Source organism: Pinus tabuliformis, chromosome 7, assembly GCF_031772625.1.
Source record: "Pinus tabuliformis cultivar Carrire ecotype Pingquan chromosome 7, CPIR1, whole genome shotgun sequence".
Classification (NCBI taxonomy): Eukaryota; Viridiplantae; Streptophyta; class Pinopsida; order Pinales; family Pinaceae; genus Pinus; species Pinus tabuliformis.
The window spans coordinates 1,609,067,969-1,609,087,582 of NC_142293.1; the positions used below are offsets into that span (position 1 = coordinate 1,609,067,969).

The 19,614-nt window shown below is 34.3% G+C and overlaps 1 protein-coding gene across 1 annotated transcript; it reads left to right on the plus strand.

The window, feature by feature from the left end:
* The first annotated feature begins 9,719 nt into the window (after positions 1 to 9,719).
* On the plus strand, positions 9,720 to 16,583 carry LOC149254321 (linamarin synthase 1-like). Its single transcript, XM_089457020.1, has 2 exons — positions 9,720 to 10,252; positions 15,396 to 16,583. The coding sequence occupies exons 1-2, from the start codon at positions 9,736 to 9,738 to the stop codon at positions 16,364 to 16,366; spliced, it is 1,488 nt and encodes a 495-aa protein (XP_089313146.1). The 5' UTR covers positions 9,720 to 9,735; the 3' UTR covers positions 16,367 to 16,583.
* The last annotated feature ends 3,031 nt before the right edge of the window (positions 16,584 to 19,614 follow it).

The following is a 19,614-nucleotide window of genomic DNA, read 5'->3' on the forward strand; positions in this document are numbered from 1 at the left end:
AAATCCATAATTTTTTCTTTTCTTTTAAACGAATAGGTTTTAGCCTTTAGGGTTTTATTGTTTTTTATTACTAATATATTTGAATTTCCTGGATTACATAACAAACTTAAAAAAAAAAAAAAAAAAGATGAATTTAGTGAAATTATTCATGTTCGTGTTTGGGTTGTTCTGACTAAGTTGGAGATTTGTGAACCTCATCTAAAAAATCATGCAACAATGAAATTAAACCAACTTTAAATTTAATCAATTTTGTTGGCCAAACCCATTGACTTACATGGTGATATAAGTGGAATTAAGGTATAGCTCTTAGTCTTGGTTTGAAGATATGATGGTTGAATGAACCATGTACATGAAGGACATTAGTTGCAACAATAAAATATCATGAATTCCTATTCTTTTATATGGATGCCAAAATTTTGATAAGATCATAACTAGGCTTTTTTTAATGAAGAGTAGGAAAAACAACGTTTAAGGGGAGCATTAGAGTTATAACTCCTACTTGTCTTCAATATGATGTTGTGTATGTAAGGGAGTCTCTTTATAGTCTTTACGAGATTATTGAATCTACTTAAGATGCTTTTCACGTAAGGAGTATCTTTATAGTCTTTACTAGATTATTGAATCTACTTAGATTAAGAGATATACTCCATTATAACTAGCTTCCTAGTTGAAAAAACAATTTCTTTACCTTAAAAATGCATTAATAATATATTTAACTTATATTATTAGAGTTATAACTCTTACTTGTCTTCAATATGATGTTGTGTATGTAAAGGAGTCTCTTTGTAGTATTTACGAGATTATTGAATCTACTTAAGATGTTTTTTATGTAAGGAGTATCTTTATAGTCTTTACTAGATTATTGAATCTACTTAGATTAAAAAATATACTCCATTATAACTAGCTTCCTAATTGAAAAAACAATTTCTTTACCTTAAAAATGCATTAATAATATATTTAACTTATATTATTATTTAATTAATAAAATTGTGTTTATGAAATATTAATTTGTTATAATATATCCATTCTTACACAACAATCCATATAATTTATCTATCTTAAAAATGCATTTATATATTTATCTTAAAATATTATTTAGTTAATAAAAATGTGTTTATGAAATAGTAATTTTTTTTGTATAGTATATTAATTCTCATTTACTCTTTTGTTTTTTTTAATTTCATAAAAGATATGTGGGGGGCGAAAGGTGGTTGTGGTCATCTCCTTTGTTGTCCTCTAAAATATATACCTAAGGCACAACGCTAAAAAGGATAAGCGAGAACTCATACAAAGTATACACCTCAAAAGCAACACTCAGAGTAACGATCAGAGTAACAGCGACTACAAAGCGTACACCTTAAAGTATGAGCTGTCACTCTAAGCGTTACTTAAGGCGTCAACATCATTGATGGCACCTCTGACCCCACGGTTTTGTATCCAATTGAAAATAAAACGCGTAAAGGGTCGGTCAGCGTTTTCTGATAACCTTATTATATTGGTTTCCGTATCTTCACGCCTGTCACCTGGAGACCTCAGCAATAATATGTAATTATTCCTTTCAATTCCCTATAACTAAGGTAGGTATAGCGGATGAATTCGGCAATAATATGTTATTTTTCCTTTCAATTCCCACGGAGGGATCGGGGCTGAATAGGAGGAAGAAATGGTTCACATCACTGAATGATACATTTGATATTTTTAATTGCCTAAATAATGGAGAAGTTTTAGTTATCCACACATTTGATATTTTTAATTGCCTAAATAATGGAGAAGTTTTAGTTTTATGGATAACTGAAAAGTTTGATATTGCATAGATAAGGGATATTGCATAGATAAGGGATGTTGTTATTAAGATTGTGTTAATGAGTTTGAAGTTGTATTGATAAGATATGTTGTTATCAAAATTGTGTGTATGATTGATGACGATTTTTCTTATTATACCTGCTACACTTATGGTATATCACATTCAGTTTTGTTTTTGACTAAGTATTAGTTTGCTTTGATTAAGAATTTAATATTAGGAATTTATTTTTTGTTATTTTTTATTTTATTTAAATTTATTTATTTCTAAAGTGATTGGTTGAAGTATTATTATGGGTTGTTTAGTGACTTCCATTTCTATTAGTTATTTTTTTTGTTTTTTGTTTTATTTCTTTTTTTACTTTTTGATCTTTTCTTTTTCTATTTTTTATTATTTATATTTTGGCCAATTATAATTTTTCCACAATATTTTCAATTTAAAATAACATATTATTATATTAAAAATATATTTTAATAAATTTAATTATATATATATATATATATATATATATATATATATATATATATATAAAACACATATCTATGTTAATATTAATCATATTTCTTAATTTTTGGTGGTGACAATCAACAATACTTTCAGACCAGGAGGCAACTCCTCAAATTAATTCATTGATATTCATTTAGGTTGGTCTTTATTATATACATGAGGGAGAGACTGTTCATTTCGTCTCCCGGTGACTATTCATATTTTCTATTATTTATTTACATCAATTCCAGTTATTTACCCAATCCTAATGATTAGGTGTCAACATTCCCCCCCTTAATCTGAAGGAATGTTCGTGAGTCCAAGCATCATTCTGAATCTTTCAAGATTTTCTCTTCTAAGCACTTTGGTGAAGATGTCTGCAATTTGCTCATTAGTGGAATAATGACGGAGATGGATTGTTTTGGCCTCAACATGATGTCGAATCAGATGATATTTAGTATTGATGTGCTTCGTTCAATCATGGAACTTTGGGTTCTTGGCCAACTTTATTGCCGAGGTATTGTCAATCATGAGTGGAGTCAATTGTACTTGTTTTACCTGCAAATCTTCAAGAATTTTCCTGAGCCACACAATTTTTTTTGTTGCCTCAGTTGCTGCCACATATTCTGCCTCTATTGTGTAATCTGCTAGAACTAATTGTTTGTGTGATCTCTAGGAGACATCTCTTCATCCAAGACTCATGGCATAACCTGAAGTAGATAACCCAGTTTCTTTGTCTCCATCGAAGGCTGAATCAGAGTATCCAATCAAGCTGAATTCGTCCATCTGTGTATACTTGATTCCAAAGTCTTGAGTTCCCTTCGAGTACCCTAGAACTCTTTTTGCAGCAGACCAATGTCCCTTACAAGGCTTTTGCATAAACCTGGAGAGGATTCCAACAGCAAACAAAATGTCTGGTCTAGTAGTAGTGAGGTAGTTGAGACTTTCTACAAGCTATCTATACTTTGTTTCATCCTCAAATTATTTTCCTTCAATGGATGTGAGCTTTAAGTTTTTTTCCATTGGAGTAGTAAGAGAATTAGATTCTGTCATGCCAAACTTGTTCAACAGATCTCCAATGTACTTCTTTTGAGAAAGGAATATGGACTTCGGATGTTGAGTTACTTCAATACCAAGATAGTAATCAACATAGACCAAATCAGTCATTTCAAAACCTTTCCTCAATTCCTTCTTTATGGATGCAATGTAGCTTTCATTGTTCCTTGTCATCAAAAAATCATCTACATATACCACAAGATATACAAATGTTTTGCCAACTTTCTTGACAAATAATGTTGCATCATCAAGATCATAATGTTTGAAATTGAGTTTCAGAAGATGCTCAGTTAGTTTTTCATATCAGGCTCGCAGTGCTTGTTTGAGGCCATACAAGGATTTCATAAGTTTTCATACTTTATGTTCATGTCCTTTCACATCAAATCCTTCAGGCTGGGAAATAAAAACATTCTCTTTTAGATCTCCATTCAAGAAATTAGTTTTTACATCCATTTGATGGACTTTCCAATTGTTCTGAGCTTCTGGGGCAAAGAGTGTCCGGATGGTAGCCCATTTTGCTGTGGGGGAAAAAGTCTCCTCATAATCGACCCCTTCCTTCTGTACAAAACCTTTTGCCACAAGCTTGGCTTTATGCTTGTCAAGTGAGCCAACAACTTTATACTTGTTCTTGTATACCCACTTACAGCCAATTGGTTTGGTTCCTAATGGAGGATCAACCAGCTTCTAAGTGCCATTCTTTATCAGGGCATCATACTCCTTTTGCATCACTTCTTTCCATTCATCATGAGAAGCAGCTTCTTTGAAGGAAGTTGGTTCGAAATATGTAGACAAATTCAATTCACAATCATAAGAAACATCCATATCAACAGGTGAATCAACATCATCTACATCACCTCCATTTTGCCGGGTTGAATTTCTAGTTTCTGTCATTCCAACCTCATCACGATGAACACTTTCAAGTGTCTTTGTCAGCCACTTTGGGGGACCTTTCTCAGATGGTCCAAGCCACTCCGTTGATTAGGTTGGGACTGAGTCAAGATTGAGTCTCCCAATTCTATCAATCACATCACTTAAAGTATCATCTGTTGTGGGAGTTTCATGCGAGGGAGAGAGTGCTTCAGAAGAAGATTCCACAGGTTGATCTGGTATAAGAATCCCTCCTTCAAGATGTGGAATCTGATTATCAAATTCTTGAAATGATTTTGCATTTGCGAATCTATCCAAACAATCAAGTTGCCGCTCAACAACATTGTCAGTTTTGGATGATTCAAGAAAGATTACATCTCTAGATACAATAAAATTTTTATTGACTTCATCACAGAGATGATGTGATTTGGAGGTGTTTAAATACCCTAGGAAGATACACTTACGACTTCTTGCACAAAGTTTGTTTCTATGTACCTTTGGTATCAAGGCATAACAGATGGAACCACAGACCCTGAGATGCTTTACCGAAGGAATGTTCCCATACCACATTTCATAAGGAGTCTTGTTTCCAATACCATTAGATGGACATCTATTCTTTATAAATACAACACATAGAACTGCATCAGCCCAAAACATCAATTTTACATTTTTGAAAAATATCATGGAGCGCACCATATTTAAGATTGTCCTGTTCATTCTTTCAGCTACACTATTCTGTTGGGGATTATAAGGCACAGTTGTTTGATGTTTGATCCCATGTTGGCGAAGATAGTTTTCAAATTCATTTCAAGTGTATTATTTTTCATTATCAGTGTGAATAGAGCCAATATGAGATTGTGCATCATTTTCAATCCATGTATAAAAGTTCTTGAATGTTTGAAAGCATCATATTTGTTCTTCAATAAATAAACCCAACACATTCTAGTGTAGTCATTGCTAAATGTCATCATATATTTATTTCCATTTGCAGAAGGAATAGGCATTGAACCACATAAATCTGAATGAATGAGTTGAAGTTTTCTATGTGCTCTTGAATGTGAATCATGAAAAGAATGTTTGCTATGCTTTCCTAGAATACAAGCATCACATTGCTTTCCTAGAATAAAAGCATCACATTGCTTAAGTTTCCTAGGAATTGTAGGCAAACTAGTAACACCATTTTTCTTCAACAAGCGGAGGTTGTCATAGTTCAAATGTCAGAATATAGCATGGCATAATAAGCTTGATGGAAGTGTACCTTCTTCATAATGAGAATTGTATGAGAAATGTTGTGCACGAGTAGAGGTACCCTGCAGCTTGAGAAGCCTTTCTTCTTCTATCCCCCTCTTGACAAGTGAGTGGTCAAATGCTTTTCTCACCTCAAGCTTGCCATCAAACATATGAATGGAGTGACCCTGTTGGTGGATGTGGACCAAGGACAACAAGTTTTTCTTCAACTGTGGGAGATATAGAACATCATGCAGAAGGAAGTCTGGAAGACTAAGAAATTTAAGCCTGATTGTGCCAAGCCCTGATGGCTTGAGTTTTGATTGGTCTACAAAGTATACTGCTCTATCAACATTGTCAGTAAATTCTTCAAAAAAAATGTTTTCTATGAGTCATGTAGCAAGTTGCTCCTAAATCAAAAAACCCATCATTTTTCCGAGAAGCAAGTGAAGCATTAAATAAATTTTCATTTACTCCCATATTACATTGTGCCAAAACATAATGAGCGGATTCAAGTGCTTTTCCTTTGTCTGTATCATTATTTTTACCTTTGGGTTGGTTTCTTTACTGTTCAATTTTGTCCCAAGGTAACTTGCATGTGGAGGCATCATGTGATCCATTTCTTTTGCAGTGTATGCAGTGCAAATCTGACTTTTCTCCTTGAGAGTGTCTACCCCCCCACCTCTAAAATATCTTCCTCTTCCTCTTCCTCTTCCTCTTCGACCACCTCTTCCTCTAGAAGAATCTTGGACAAGATGCTTTTCCTTATGAGAAAGGCACACAACCTCTTCAAAGGATTCAGGGGTTTTCTTCTTTCCAAAAGTTTTCTCTCTTTCAGAAAATTTTTCCTCAAGAGAGTCAAAGGTAATATCTTTGAGATTTTCATTTTCTTGCAATGACTCAAGATAATTGGAGTAAGTAGGATAAAATGCCTTGAGAAAAGTGATAAGAGGAATGTTCAATTCAAACTTAGTGGCTTTGATATCATGCATTATATATTTTACTTCAGATGCAAGAGCAAGAGGATCATTATTTTGTAATTCATGATGAAGAGTTTAATCATGAGTTGAACAAATTCAAATGCAGAGTGTGAGTCATGGAGTTCTTTAAGCTTTTGTAAGGCTTCGAAAGCATTTGAAAATGGCAAAATATGTCAACTCACCTCTTCATTTACAGATGCTGCAATTAATGCATAGGCTTTGTTGTTCTTATTTTTCCAAATGGCGAACTCCCTGTCTAAGGTAGGTTGTTCTGGCTCTTTGTCTCCATCTCCAACACACACTCCTTTCCACAACTCATTGAAAATGAGGGTGTGTTTTATCTTTGGGGACCACTCAGGATAGTTCTCATTGCCAGTGAGAACTACTCCCACAATAGATATGATTGAATGCATTATAAAATCTGAGTGCTGTAAAAATACTTTTGCTGGCAAAAAAATGTGCTTTTGTGGAAAAAAAATACTTCTGATATATGGAGACAGAGGTATTATGTGGGGGAGGTGGTATATGGGGAGGGGTCAACGATTGACCAGGAGTCGACAATACGGAATAACGTGAAAACAATGAAACAAAGTAATGTATATCAGCAGTGTTTATGTATATGAAACACTGTATATGAAAACAGACAACGAAATAATATGTGCTAGACAGCGTTCGATTTAATACAAAATTGTGTATTAACTGGACAATGGTGGAAGCCAATGGCGAGTGCCCATATATATATCCTCCTCTCCTGAACCTTGCACAATTTTCATCGCTCTCAGTGCCTATATGTCTCTCAGTAGTCTTTTGTTCTCCTCCCTCAGGCTCTCGCAACAGCGTTTGGGATTATCGTACTCCACTTCCTTTCATTTCAACCTTGTTTTTGCTCTCCAATTTGGGAACCACACTTCCACTTGACGAGGTTACAGATTTAGCTTGCATGCCTATGCGGACTTATGCTTTGGGCTGAGTGTTCTCTGTCATTTGTTCGATGACAAATGATATGAGCACAGGAAGGAACCAAATATCGGTAGCGAATTCCCCAGTTCCTTATCTAATGGTTGGAATGGGTGTCATGCTTGGTCTCATAGTCTTTGCTTTGATTGTTCTCCTGTGGTCTTATTTGAATGAGCGCACTACAAAAGGATGAGATAACAATAGTTTGGAGCGTCATTATTTAGAGGTTTTCGATGGCGGAAAGAGTGAAATGTAAAAAATTGAGAGTGGGAGCGAAAGCGGATTCATAACAAGCACAAACACGACAATGATGCTGACTAAGAGGAGGAGGATGCCATTGCTAACAGTAACGCCGAGTATCAATGACATTAATCAATGGCGACCTTCTCGGAGGCTCCTCCAGGCGACGGTAAGGCCGGAGAAAAAATCTTCAAAATGAAATGCGCGCAATGCCATACTGTTGACAAGGGTGAAGGTATCGAGCAGCGTAGCAGAAAAGGAGCAGCGTTATTAGATTATGTCGGATTGAATGCATTATCTTGGGAAAGAACGCGGAAACTGGTGGGGAGAGCACAGAAAGCACCATGAGCATTTTGTATGTAGGTGGAGCAGCGACAGGAGCAGCGTAGTAGAGAATAATAGTGAGTCGCAAGTGGAATAATGATACCTCATAGAGGAATAATAATGTGTTCAGGCCAGTGGAAGCATCAAAGCTGCCAAGCTAGCCAATCTGCATAGGATTCAGAATACCATAAGCAGAATAGGGAGTTACAAAGCAATGGAAGCCAAAAATGGTGATCGCTCTGATATCATGTCAGACCAAGAAGTAACTCCTCAAATTAATTCATTGATATTCATTTAGGTTGGTCTTTATTATATACATGAGAGAGAGACTGTTCATTTCATCTCCCGGTGACTATTCATATTTTCTATTATTTATTTACAGCAATTTCAGTTAGTCACCCAATCGTGATGATTAGGTGTCAACAAATACAATATTTTACTAGTTGTTTTATTTTTGTGATGAAATCTTTGTTTTTATTATTTTTTGTTTAATTAAGTTATATTTAAGCTAAGTCACAAGTACTAGCTATTATGTAGCCCTTGTTTTATAAATATATTTGTTTGTTAATGTTAATAAAAATTTATCTGTCTTCGTGTTTAGTTGGAATAGGTACACGGAATGGCCAGGATCATAATATTTGCTAAACTAATATGGATTACAGATTTTGAGAATATAGTGAAATAATATGGTCAAGAATGGACTGCCAATTTTGAGAATATCCTCAAATAGTATTGTCAAAAAACAAATATGCTTTCGAATCAGATTCTAGGTCTTTCCAAAATCTCTCATCTACATAAAATACCTCATTTGCATAAAATACACTTGTTGATTAGAAAAGCGTAAATAAATTTTGATGTGATTATCACTAGAAAAACATGTCTCAAATACTTAATATAAATCACAGAAACCTTAATTCAAATATTAAAAATTTATTTATTTATTTAAAAGATGTCATCAACATTGAATTAAAAATTTATTTATTTATTTAAAAGATGTCATCAACATTGTATATATGGTTTAGTTACGTTAAAATTCCAAATGTAACAAATTTTATCCGTACAATTATATCTCACCATCAATTCTTTTATTGTCTTGATTTTTCTTCCAAATTGCTAAATTAAAACACGAACGGTTTCTGCGAGAAGAATTGCTGAAGGGAACTGGAAAGCAGCGACGCGAAAACAAAAACACAGTTGAGTGATCAGAACGCAGCTCCTGAATATAATAATCTCCCGTGACTGCATGCAGGCTTATAAAAATATAAATATATGGGCGGCTCCCGAATATAATAATCACGCGTGACTGCGTGCAATTTAAAGAAGGGTGGCGTTTTTAAATCCTTCCATCTCAGTTGGCATCAGTTGACCCCTCAGCGTGCACCCAATTTCCAACCATTCATCATCGAAAATCCAAAAATAATACATCAAGAAACTTTCAAAGTTAATATGATAATATGAATGAAATAATAAATCGGTGTGAATTGTTTTTGCTAGGTATATCAGTTGACCCAGTTTCCATCCATTCGTCATCGAAAATCCCAAAATAATACATCAAGAAACTTTCTAAATTAATATCATAATATGAATGAAATAATAAATAGGTGTGAATTGTTTTTTCTGGGTTAATTTTTTTTTTTTTTGAACATAAGGGAACAAGTTAGATTAAGAGGAATTATTTGATACGCATTTGAAGTGTCAACAATTATATTTTTATGTATTTACAGGCCTGCAACTCTATAAATAGCTCCACATCTCAAAGTTCCTTCCAGAGTTCAGATCCCTCTCACCGCCTTCACCATGGAAGCATCGGAGTCAGTTCCCCTCCATGCCCTATTATTTCCAATTCCCTTGCAGGGCCACATAAAGCCTTTCATGAACTTGGCCAATGTTTTGTCCGCCCGGGGGTTCTATATCACTTTTGTGATTACCGAATTTGTCCAAAGGCGCCTTTCTGAATCTGGGGCAATTATAAACCATGAAGGTTTCATGAATAGGAAAATAAGATTCGAAGCTGTGCCAGACGGGCTGCCGCCCCAACACGGGTGTAGTCAAAATCAAAATCTTCCGGAGCTCTTCGATTCCATGGAAATTCATGCTCATATTCATTTAGGGAAGTTGATGGAGAAACTCCGACATCTTCCCAACGTTCCTCCAGTAACCTTTATTGTGTCGGATGGACTTTTATCAAAGACGCAGATTATTGCAGACGAATATGATGTTCCCAGAGTTGCTTTCTGGCCGACCAGTGCGTTCGGTTTCACGGCCTTTTTTTCTGTCCCTCTGCTCATTGACAAAGGATATCTTCCTCTCAAAGGTACGCAACAAATATTAACATCTTAGTTGATTGTTGTAGTAATTATAAGTTGTCTTCTTTCCTGTTAATTGCACCCACACACAAGCGATCAGGTGCATCCTGCAACCAACCAAGGGGTAGTGATCCAACTTGTTTAAGTCTTGCAGTCTTGTGAATATAATACATGAGTTAATGGTGGAACATGAATACATTGACTGTTACAGAATTCAAGAATAGCTGGAAATTCACTGTTTTTTACCGTGTCAATGTTTGTTCATTGACTGTTACAGAATTCAAGAATAGGTTCCAATCGCATCACAAGTGGGAATGATTTTTGTGAGTTACAATTCCTTTTGTTCCACCACCCTCCAGTTTTCACTTTGCCACCCGATTACAAATTCTACTAGTAAGAACTTGGTCCACAATTTTTTCTTCAGCTTTGGTTCCCTAGCAGAGATGCCAAACTCAAATATTTGATTTGTAATAATATATGGAAATGGAGGGTTTAGGTTCTCAACCATCAGTTGGGAGTGAACAAACTCAACCGTAGAGGGGCTCACTTCAGTTTCAAGAAAGGACGTAACACTCATTAAACTTAACAGAGAGACAGTCGCCCCTTCAAACAAGGCATCAACACATGTTCAGATAGAGGAATCAAATGTACAAGAAATAACCAGAAGTACCTTAAAAGGTATTTTTTTTCCTCTATGTTTTCCGAAATAATTTTTTTGATAAATTGTTTAAGTTTTTGTAGAATGTCGAAGGGGATCCAGGTTAATGAAGCCCAAAAAACTTAGAAATCTTCTGTAACTGATTTACACAACATCAATCTTAATGCCCTTGAGCGTAATTTATTGCACCAAATTCATACTCTCTTTTTCATATTTTACAAAAGCCATCTCTATCCCGATTTGAGATATTTTAGAAGTTTTAAAGTAAAACGTGGATATTTTAATCCAGATCGCAGTTGATTAATATTTTTGGAGAAAATTTCCTCCACAGGCTTTCACCCTTTCTGCGACGCTGCAAGTTTGCATGGTTTATCTTCATTCCTATAGCATTAATGAATAACCAAAACATGTATTTTAGAGACTCAAGGTGCGATATGTTCCCTTCAATGAAAACCAAAATATTCTCTACAAATAATAAAGGTGAGAGTTCGAAACATTGACATATTTCAATCCCTTTGAAATCTCCTTGTGATTTTGAATCCATGATTTCTTTTCTTAGTCTTTTGCAACGAGGAAGACAGGGGTTGAAAGTGGATAGCCCTACCTAAGGCTTATTTTTATTTGGAAGAATGGAGAGGTTCCTCCATTAATTAGCAAGCTGAAAGAGGTTTTGTTGATTTAGTTCATCACCCAGGTTATAAAGAAGTCATGTAAGCCTAAATGAGTTAAGAGGATTTTTAGGTAGATATAAGTTACCTGATGAAAATATTTTAAGAGATCAAATTTATAGAGAATCTCTCTTTGTTTTTTAGTGTCTATAAAACGAAGGCCTTCTTGGGAAAGGCTAATGAAATAATGAATATCATGATTTTACAAGAATAGAATTTTATTTAGAGAAATGTGATTAGACAAGATGTCTTGGAGGTATAGGGAAATGAGCACTAAAATAATATTGTAGATAGAGTTAGACAAGGAAATCATATGAAAGAGGTAAAAGAATGTAGGTGAGTATGAGTTTGGGATAAAGAGGAATTAAAGGGGGAAATAACTTGTCATGAAGTCCTTCATCATTCCATTATAGAGATAAGGTCATCAACTATAAAGTTGTAACATTCTAGGTGTAACTCAATCTGGCATCCATTTGACATGGGGTTTTTCCACTTTGGAAACTATGTAAAACTATAGCTCTTCTTTTGTGACCTTAGCCATTAAGGATATGTTCCATTCGTAGTTTATAAATTTGGGGAAAAGGTTGATCACATTTAGTACTTCCTGTATGGTGGCTCTCTGAGGAGTAGAAAAATGTCCCTAAAATAATTGCATCCTTCTTTCGATATCTTTGAAGGAGGTTGCAAGGGAACCAATCTAGCTTTTTGATCTCCCAATTAGTGTAAATAGATATCCTTTGCTTTGAAATATTGTGAAATTACATGGTGTTGTCATCCTCTACATGTAGCCAAATGGTTCTACTCTTCAACCTTCATTAGTTTTCCTTTTCTCGGAGCAATTTCTCTTTAATCCTCCAATCCCTTTATCTCTTCCTTTTGGCCCATTGTGGTCGTCTCTTGGATATTTTTCTCATGTATTTTTCAATTTAGCTTCAATTTTAGCTAGGTGTTTATTGTGTGTTTCTTCTTCCTTTTTTCCCTTGCCCACTGAATCATCAATTAGTTTGACAGTTATAGGATTTGGTGGGATTTTATTGTTGGGAGGGGGTGATTGGGACTCAAGGTAAAAGGGGATCTAGTTGGATTTTAGTGATTCAATAAAAGTTGGGTTTTCAAGCCAAGAAGGATTATGTTTGAATAGAATTATATGCTTAGAGGGGAAGAGATCTAAATTTAAGAGAATGTGATAGCAATCGAAATCCCACCAACCATGGATCTTCGACGAAACCTGGTGCTAGAGTTATGGAGGGCCTTTAAATGATGAAATGATCCAACATTTTGGCAATTCAATAAGATTTTTTCCTATTTTTTGACCATGTGGGTGAAATCTTGGTTGAAAGGATGTCACAAAATCTCATTTTCTCAATCAAATAGATAAACAAGTTCATATACAGGTCAATTATTGTAGAGCTTCCCTAGACATCAAGAACTCCTAATGTGAAATTTAGGTCCCCTTCCATGATAACAATTCCATAGTCCATATAAGGGAGTGTAGGAATGTTTGACCAATAAACTCATGATTTGTAAAGGAACCAGACACATTTATGGAAAGGAAGAATTTTTTCCATTTCTCTAGAGAGAATTATCATGGAAAGTCATGATTTGAAGGACTAGGTCAAAATTAAACGAACCCATCTATTGTCTCATCTAGAGACATTAACCCCAAATCTCCCAATTACATCCAAAGCAAGAAGAAACCAATACTAGAGAATTTATTAGAGAGATGAAATGACCTTATTCCTTCAACCATATACTCCTATAAGAGTAGGATGTGAGGGAATGGAGTTCCATTAGTCATTTCATAGCGAACGTTTATGAGGGGTTGGTTAGTCCCTTGTAATTGAAGGGGAGGAACTTCATTTAGGAACTTTTGTAGGGATATATTCCCTAAGAGCCCAAATATTGTACTTCAATTTTTTAGCATTAATTTCTAACTGAGCCCTACTTTGAGCAATAGATAGGATGTCATTTCCTCCTCTAGCTTAGGATTTGTGAGTTACTGCTACGTAAAAAAAACCTAGTGTATTCAAAATTTCCATGAATATTTCCTCAAACTAAAATATTAGGGGAAGCCCTAGAAGTTGAACCTAGATGGGCATCAATTTATTTATTTTATTTTTTTCGATTTCACATCAAAATCTATTGTCCGGGGTTTTAAATAGAGTACCCAATATCTCGCAAACCATTTTTAATTAAAGCACCTTTATGCATCCTCTTTTGTCTTTGTGAGATACCCCATCCAACCCGTATCTAATATCAAGCATTTTGGGGCATATCCATTTTTTTTTCTCTATCCACCTATAGAAAAACCATGGACACACTTTTGCTAGCAGAATGCCAACTCATTTTCCATACTGAGAATCTCAATCCATTGCAAATCCTTGTGTAGAACTAGGGAAGTATCCTCATTCTTTCTTTTGACGCACTTCCTCTTTTGTCTTCGTGGATCATCAACAAGTGGAGATGAGAGAATCAAGAACCTAGGGTTTTTACCATCTTTGCTTTCAATTTCTGTTGTGAGAATGATGCACAAGAAACTAGAAGATGGGCTAGAAGACTAATGACTAAAGAGAAGGTCTGATGAAGGTTATCTACTATGTAGCTATCAAGATACTAAGTTAGTAGAATATAGTGGGGAGTGAGGAGAAGTAAGAGTCACTCGCTGATAAGCTAAGTCAAGGAAAGGGGGAGGGGTAGTTTTGTTGCTTGTGGGAGGGATTGATGTTTTTGGAGTTGAGTTGGTCATTATTCTAGGAGGTGGGGTGGAAATTCAAGAAAATACCTCCTACTCCACCCTTTATCCTTCACTTGGAGAGCCTACTAATGATTTCATTTTTTAAAAACTAGTGGTATTCAAGTGCATGCCAAGGTCCATCGAGTGCTGGAAGGTTAGGGGTGGAAATCTATAAATGATTTGGCCTCTATGGGGGTCCTTAGAAAAATCTACCTTATCTGCATGCATTTTGTATGAATAGGAGGAATGGCAATATGGGTAGTGCAATGAAATGAGGGGAGGGCCTAAGGCCCTTCAAGACTTCAACCTGAATTATGTCATTTTGCATAGCGAAAACTTAAACCCCACACTCCATTGACAAGTTCTAATTATTGATAATTGTATTTACTAGCACAATCACATAATTTACTAAATATAATTGATATATGACAGTTTCCCTCTTTTATATAATAATTAGTGTATTAAAACTTATATCAATTATATTTAATAACAGATTAATATTAACCCCAAAAATTATTAAATATATGATAAATCTGAGTAACATATATTAAATCAACTATTAATTGTTATATAAGAAATCTATCATTTAAATAAAAATAACCATATACAATATAAAATAAAAATTTAAAATTTATTATAATAATAACCATATTTTGGAATATATATATATATGTATATAAGAGATTCTTTTTCCTTCCATATATAGATTATTTAGATTTAATCGTTAGATTCCAGCGTCAAATTATTATAATAAAAATCGTTATATCACATGGGTAAGAATTGAAATGATAAAAAAATATAACAGTCATTCGCAACGGCAACGCATGTCATATGTAAATTACATTCAATTTATATAGAAATTGACTTTTCGAATATTATATTTACTTCACATACAAGTTGTTTAGAAACTGAAAATATACGCACTACACTACCTGCTCACGTTTACTTTATTCAAAATGTAATTGTCTCAATTATCTCCATATCCCAAGCAGCTAAAATCCTTCAATTTATTTTCCTGTACACAAACGTATTTTTAAACATTCTATGGATTTTCTTTTGTATTATTATAGAATAGTTTTCATGTGTCACAGATGAAAGCTGCCTTACCGAGGAATATCTTGATGAAGTGAGAATCACTTGCATCCCGGGAATGCCCCCGCTGCGGCTGAGGGACCTCCCCAACTTCCTCCTAATGACAGACGTTTCGGATCCGGGTGTTCAACATAGTATAATTGAAGGCCAAGGTACATTATCAGCAGCTGCATTGATAGTTAACACATTCGAAGAACTGGAAGGCCCGGTCTTAGAGGCACTCAGACTTAACTTCCGTGTATATCCCATCGGTCCTCTACTGCTATCTCAGTCATTCCATTGTAAAGATAAGCATGGATCCTCGGACGAATTGAGTATGTGGAAAGAAGAAAATAGCTGTCTCACATGGTTGGATTCTCGGAATCCATGCTCTGTCATGTACGTTTGTTTGGGAAGCATTACAGTTTTGTCTAATCAACAACTCCTGGAATTTGCATGGGGATTGGCTTCCAGCAACCAACACTTTCTGTGGGTTGTCCGACAAGATATAGTTCATGGCGAGTCTGCCATATTGCCCAAGGAATTCATTGAAGAAACAAGGGATAGAGGTTTGTTGGTTGGGTGGGTACCTCAGATAAAGGTACTGTCCCACCCTTCTCTGGGAGGGTTTCTGACTCACAGCGGGTGGAACTCCACGTTGGAAAGCATAAGCGCCGGAGTGCCAATGATATGCTGGCCCTTCTATGCCGAGCAACATACAAATGCGAAATTTGTTCGTGAACAGTGGAGCATAGGACTGCACTTGAAACAGACCGTGAAAAGGGAAGAAGTGGCAGCGCTGGTGAGGAATTTGATAGAAGGAGAGGAAGGAGTCAAAATGAGGAGAAGAATTGGAAAAATGAAGGAAAGTGCGAAGCGAGCGGTCGAGGAAGGAGGATCTTCTAACAACAACTTAGACAAGTTACTCCACCAAATTATTCCTCAAAAGAATACATCTCAGGGCAATCAGATGGTCGAAGCAGACCTTTAAAGAACTCATCTGCAGCTACAACTTGTAATGTTTCAGCACCACCTGACGTAGATTTTTACTTAGTGAATGAGGCAGCATCGTGATCTTCCACCCTCGTTTCAAGCTCGAACACAGACGAGCTAAAATAAGCATACTTCGGTTCCATGTATGAGTTTAAGTGGCCCTCAAATCAATACTTGTGGACATATTCCTCGGTAAACTGTGTGGCTTTGTGGTTAAACGGCTGCTACGGTTTATATATATATATATTTCGTTTATCATGGTATACACTTTTTGAACTTTTCCTTGTTTTTTAATAACTATGTTAAATCTACAATACATAATATAGAGGGTAGTTAACATACATGGCAAACAGCTATATAATAGCTAGACGGGAAGATCATTTACAAAACGATAACAATTTTTATTATATTTTAATGTATTAATTATCTATAAATCAGAATAAAATTGAGCAAATGTTTTTATTATATATAAATTAATTTTCTGTAATATATTTAATTAAATTTTAATGTATAAATTATCTATAAATCATAATAAAATTAAATTGAGTAAATGTTTTTATTATACATGAATTATTTTTTTATTTTATATTCAAGATATCACTCTTCAAAATAAACAAATTTGTATGAATTTATTTTAATCATAAATTTATGGTTTATATATATATGTGTGTGTGTTTTTATAATTGAAATTGTGTTTTTGAATATATAAATGGATTCAATTTTTTAAACTCAATTTAAATTTACAATTTCAACAAATCTTTGCTAGTTTTCATACAAAATTAACAAAAAAATATACTTAACAAAATGCTAAAATGTAGAATAGTAAAACCATTTAATCTTTTTTAATATAACATGTTATTTTTTAAAATTATTTTATATGATATATACATAATTTTTTGTTTAACCATATATATAATTAATTGAATATATAAATGGATTCAATTCTTTAAACTCAACTTAAATTTATAATTCCAATAAATCTTTACTAATTTTTATACAAAATTAATAAAAAAATATACTTAACAAAATGCTAAAATGTAAAATAGTAAAACTACTTAATTTATTTTAAAATAACATATTGTTTTTTAAAATTATTTTATATGATATATACTTAATTCTTTGTTTAACCATATATAAAATAAATATTGAAATATTTCACTTCACAAGAAGCAATCAGTGGCAAAAGGTAGAAGCAAACCTAAGCAGACCTCTAAGGAACAGCGCAAGTCGAGAGGGCCTATTTAATCTTTAATGTTACATATCGTTCTGCAATTTCTATATATTCAGGTTGTTGAGCTCATCTGCAGCTACAATTTCTAATGTTTCAGCTCCACTTCACGTAGAGTTTTACCTCACGACTGGTGCAGCATCGTGATCTGCCAGCCTCGTTTCAAGCTCACACATAGACGAGCTAAAATAACGATACTTCGGTTCCATGTGTGACCTCAAATGAATACTAATGAACTTATTCCTTGGCAAACTGTGTGGCATTGTGGTTAAACGGATGCTACGGTTTATATATACATATATACTTTTTAAGCTTTTCGTTGTTTTTTGTTTATAATAATTAGGCTAAATCTGCAACACATAACATACATGGCAACATTATGTAATAGCTGGATAGGAAGATCATTTATAAAACTATAATAATTTTTATTATGTTTTAATGTATAATAAAATGATAATAAGATTAGCAATTTTCCTAAAAGTGCAAAGAGAGGCCAATAAGATTGTTAAATTGGAAAAAAATTCTGTTTCTCATTTCCTCAGTAAATAATTTCGAAAAAAATTCCTTTTTCATATCTTTATCAAAGTATTTCAAAATCTTATCTTAGCATACCATTAAATGTTCATGTCAAAATACACAATGATGAAGTCATCTTTAGACAAATTTGTATAAAATCTGCGAGAAGAAAGAACAAAATAATGTTTTATATTCATTGCTAAGAGAATTCAGATGTCAAAAATAAGCCTTGTGTTCCTTACCAATACTCAATGAATTCTTCTAGTGACTCACTTCCATAGAAGAAGTTTACAACAATAGTTCAGATGAATTCTCTTGTTTTCCCTGATGTAAAACAAGTGTGATTGAGCCAATCTTTAACCAGTAATCCAGGTGTTGTAGTTCTTAAAGAAAAGTGAAATTTCTAAATGTGAAATTTCTAAATGCTGTCAACTTTTAAGTTTTAAGCCATCAAGCTTGACTAACTTTATTTTTGAATGACTTTTAAGGGGATCGTACAATGAACCTCCTAAGCATCCAAATGGTTTCTCTGTTATCAAAAAACTTTAAAGACATTTTATAGTTCTCCAAGACAACCAGGTACCCAACTATATGTCTTATAAATCTTTCCATGTGTGAGAAAAAATGTGGCAGACCTCTTCCGTGAAAAAAAATAGACACTATTTGCCAATTCTAGCCTCTTTCAAGTGCAGATTTTTGTTATTAACGACATAATAGTGCAAGAGATTCAAAGCGATTTCTGGCACCTTTATGCAGAGAAATCAGGGTTGATCTCTAATGTTTTTTAAGCATGGAAATTGAGGCAAAAATTTTCTGTCATTCTCCGACAGAATTCAAGTCCTATTGTTGTGTAATTTTGTTTTTAGATTTTTCTATATCAAGACTGAATAAGAAAAACACTCTAGCATTCAACACTATTGTTGTGTTCTTGTTATGTATTTGTTTCAGTTTCCCATTCAGTTATTTTTTTGTCTGTGTATTATTTCTCTTCTGTGTGTATGCCTAAAATCCCTAAAATCCCTAGAGCAAGTTCGATTCTGAATGAGGTGCAAAGAATGGTTGGAGGAGTGGCAATATTGGAGGAAAGCCCACTCTGCTACAAGAGGGATTGTTTCCTTGTTTCCCGTAGCAACAAATTCCGTCCAGATTCATTAAACTCATGCTACAAGTGATGACGATAAAAGTAGAGAGTGATCTTCTACTTCTATCAGTGCAGTATCTTGTTGAGTTGTTGGCCCTTATGCACAGGAGGAGAAAAGAGGGGATACCATTCATCTATGTCTTAAGCTAAGGTACCATTTTAGTGAAGATCTCTTTTCAATGAACTTTTCATTTGTTTGCTTTTTTTCCTTTTTCTAGACATGAACTAATGAGATGAATACCTAATATTTTTAAACATTTGAGTTCACTTTGGGGAAGGTTCTTAGGGACATCACGTTTATATGAGGTTTCAATGGTTGCCAACCAGCTTAAACAAATTCTTCTCTGTCCAATACATCACA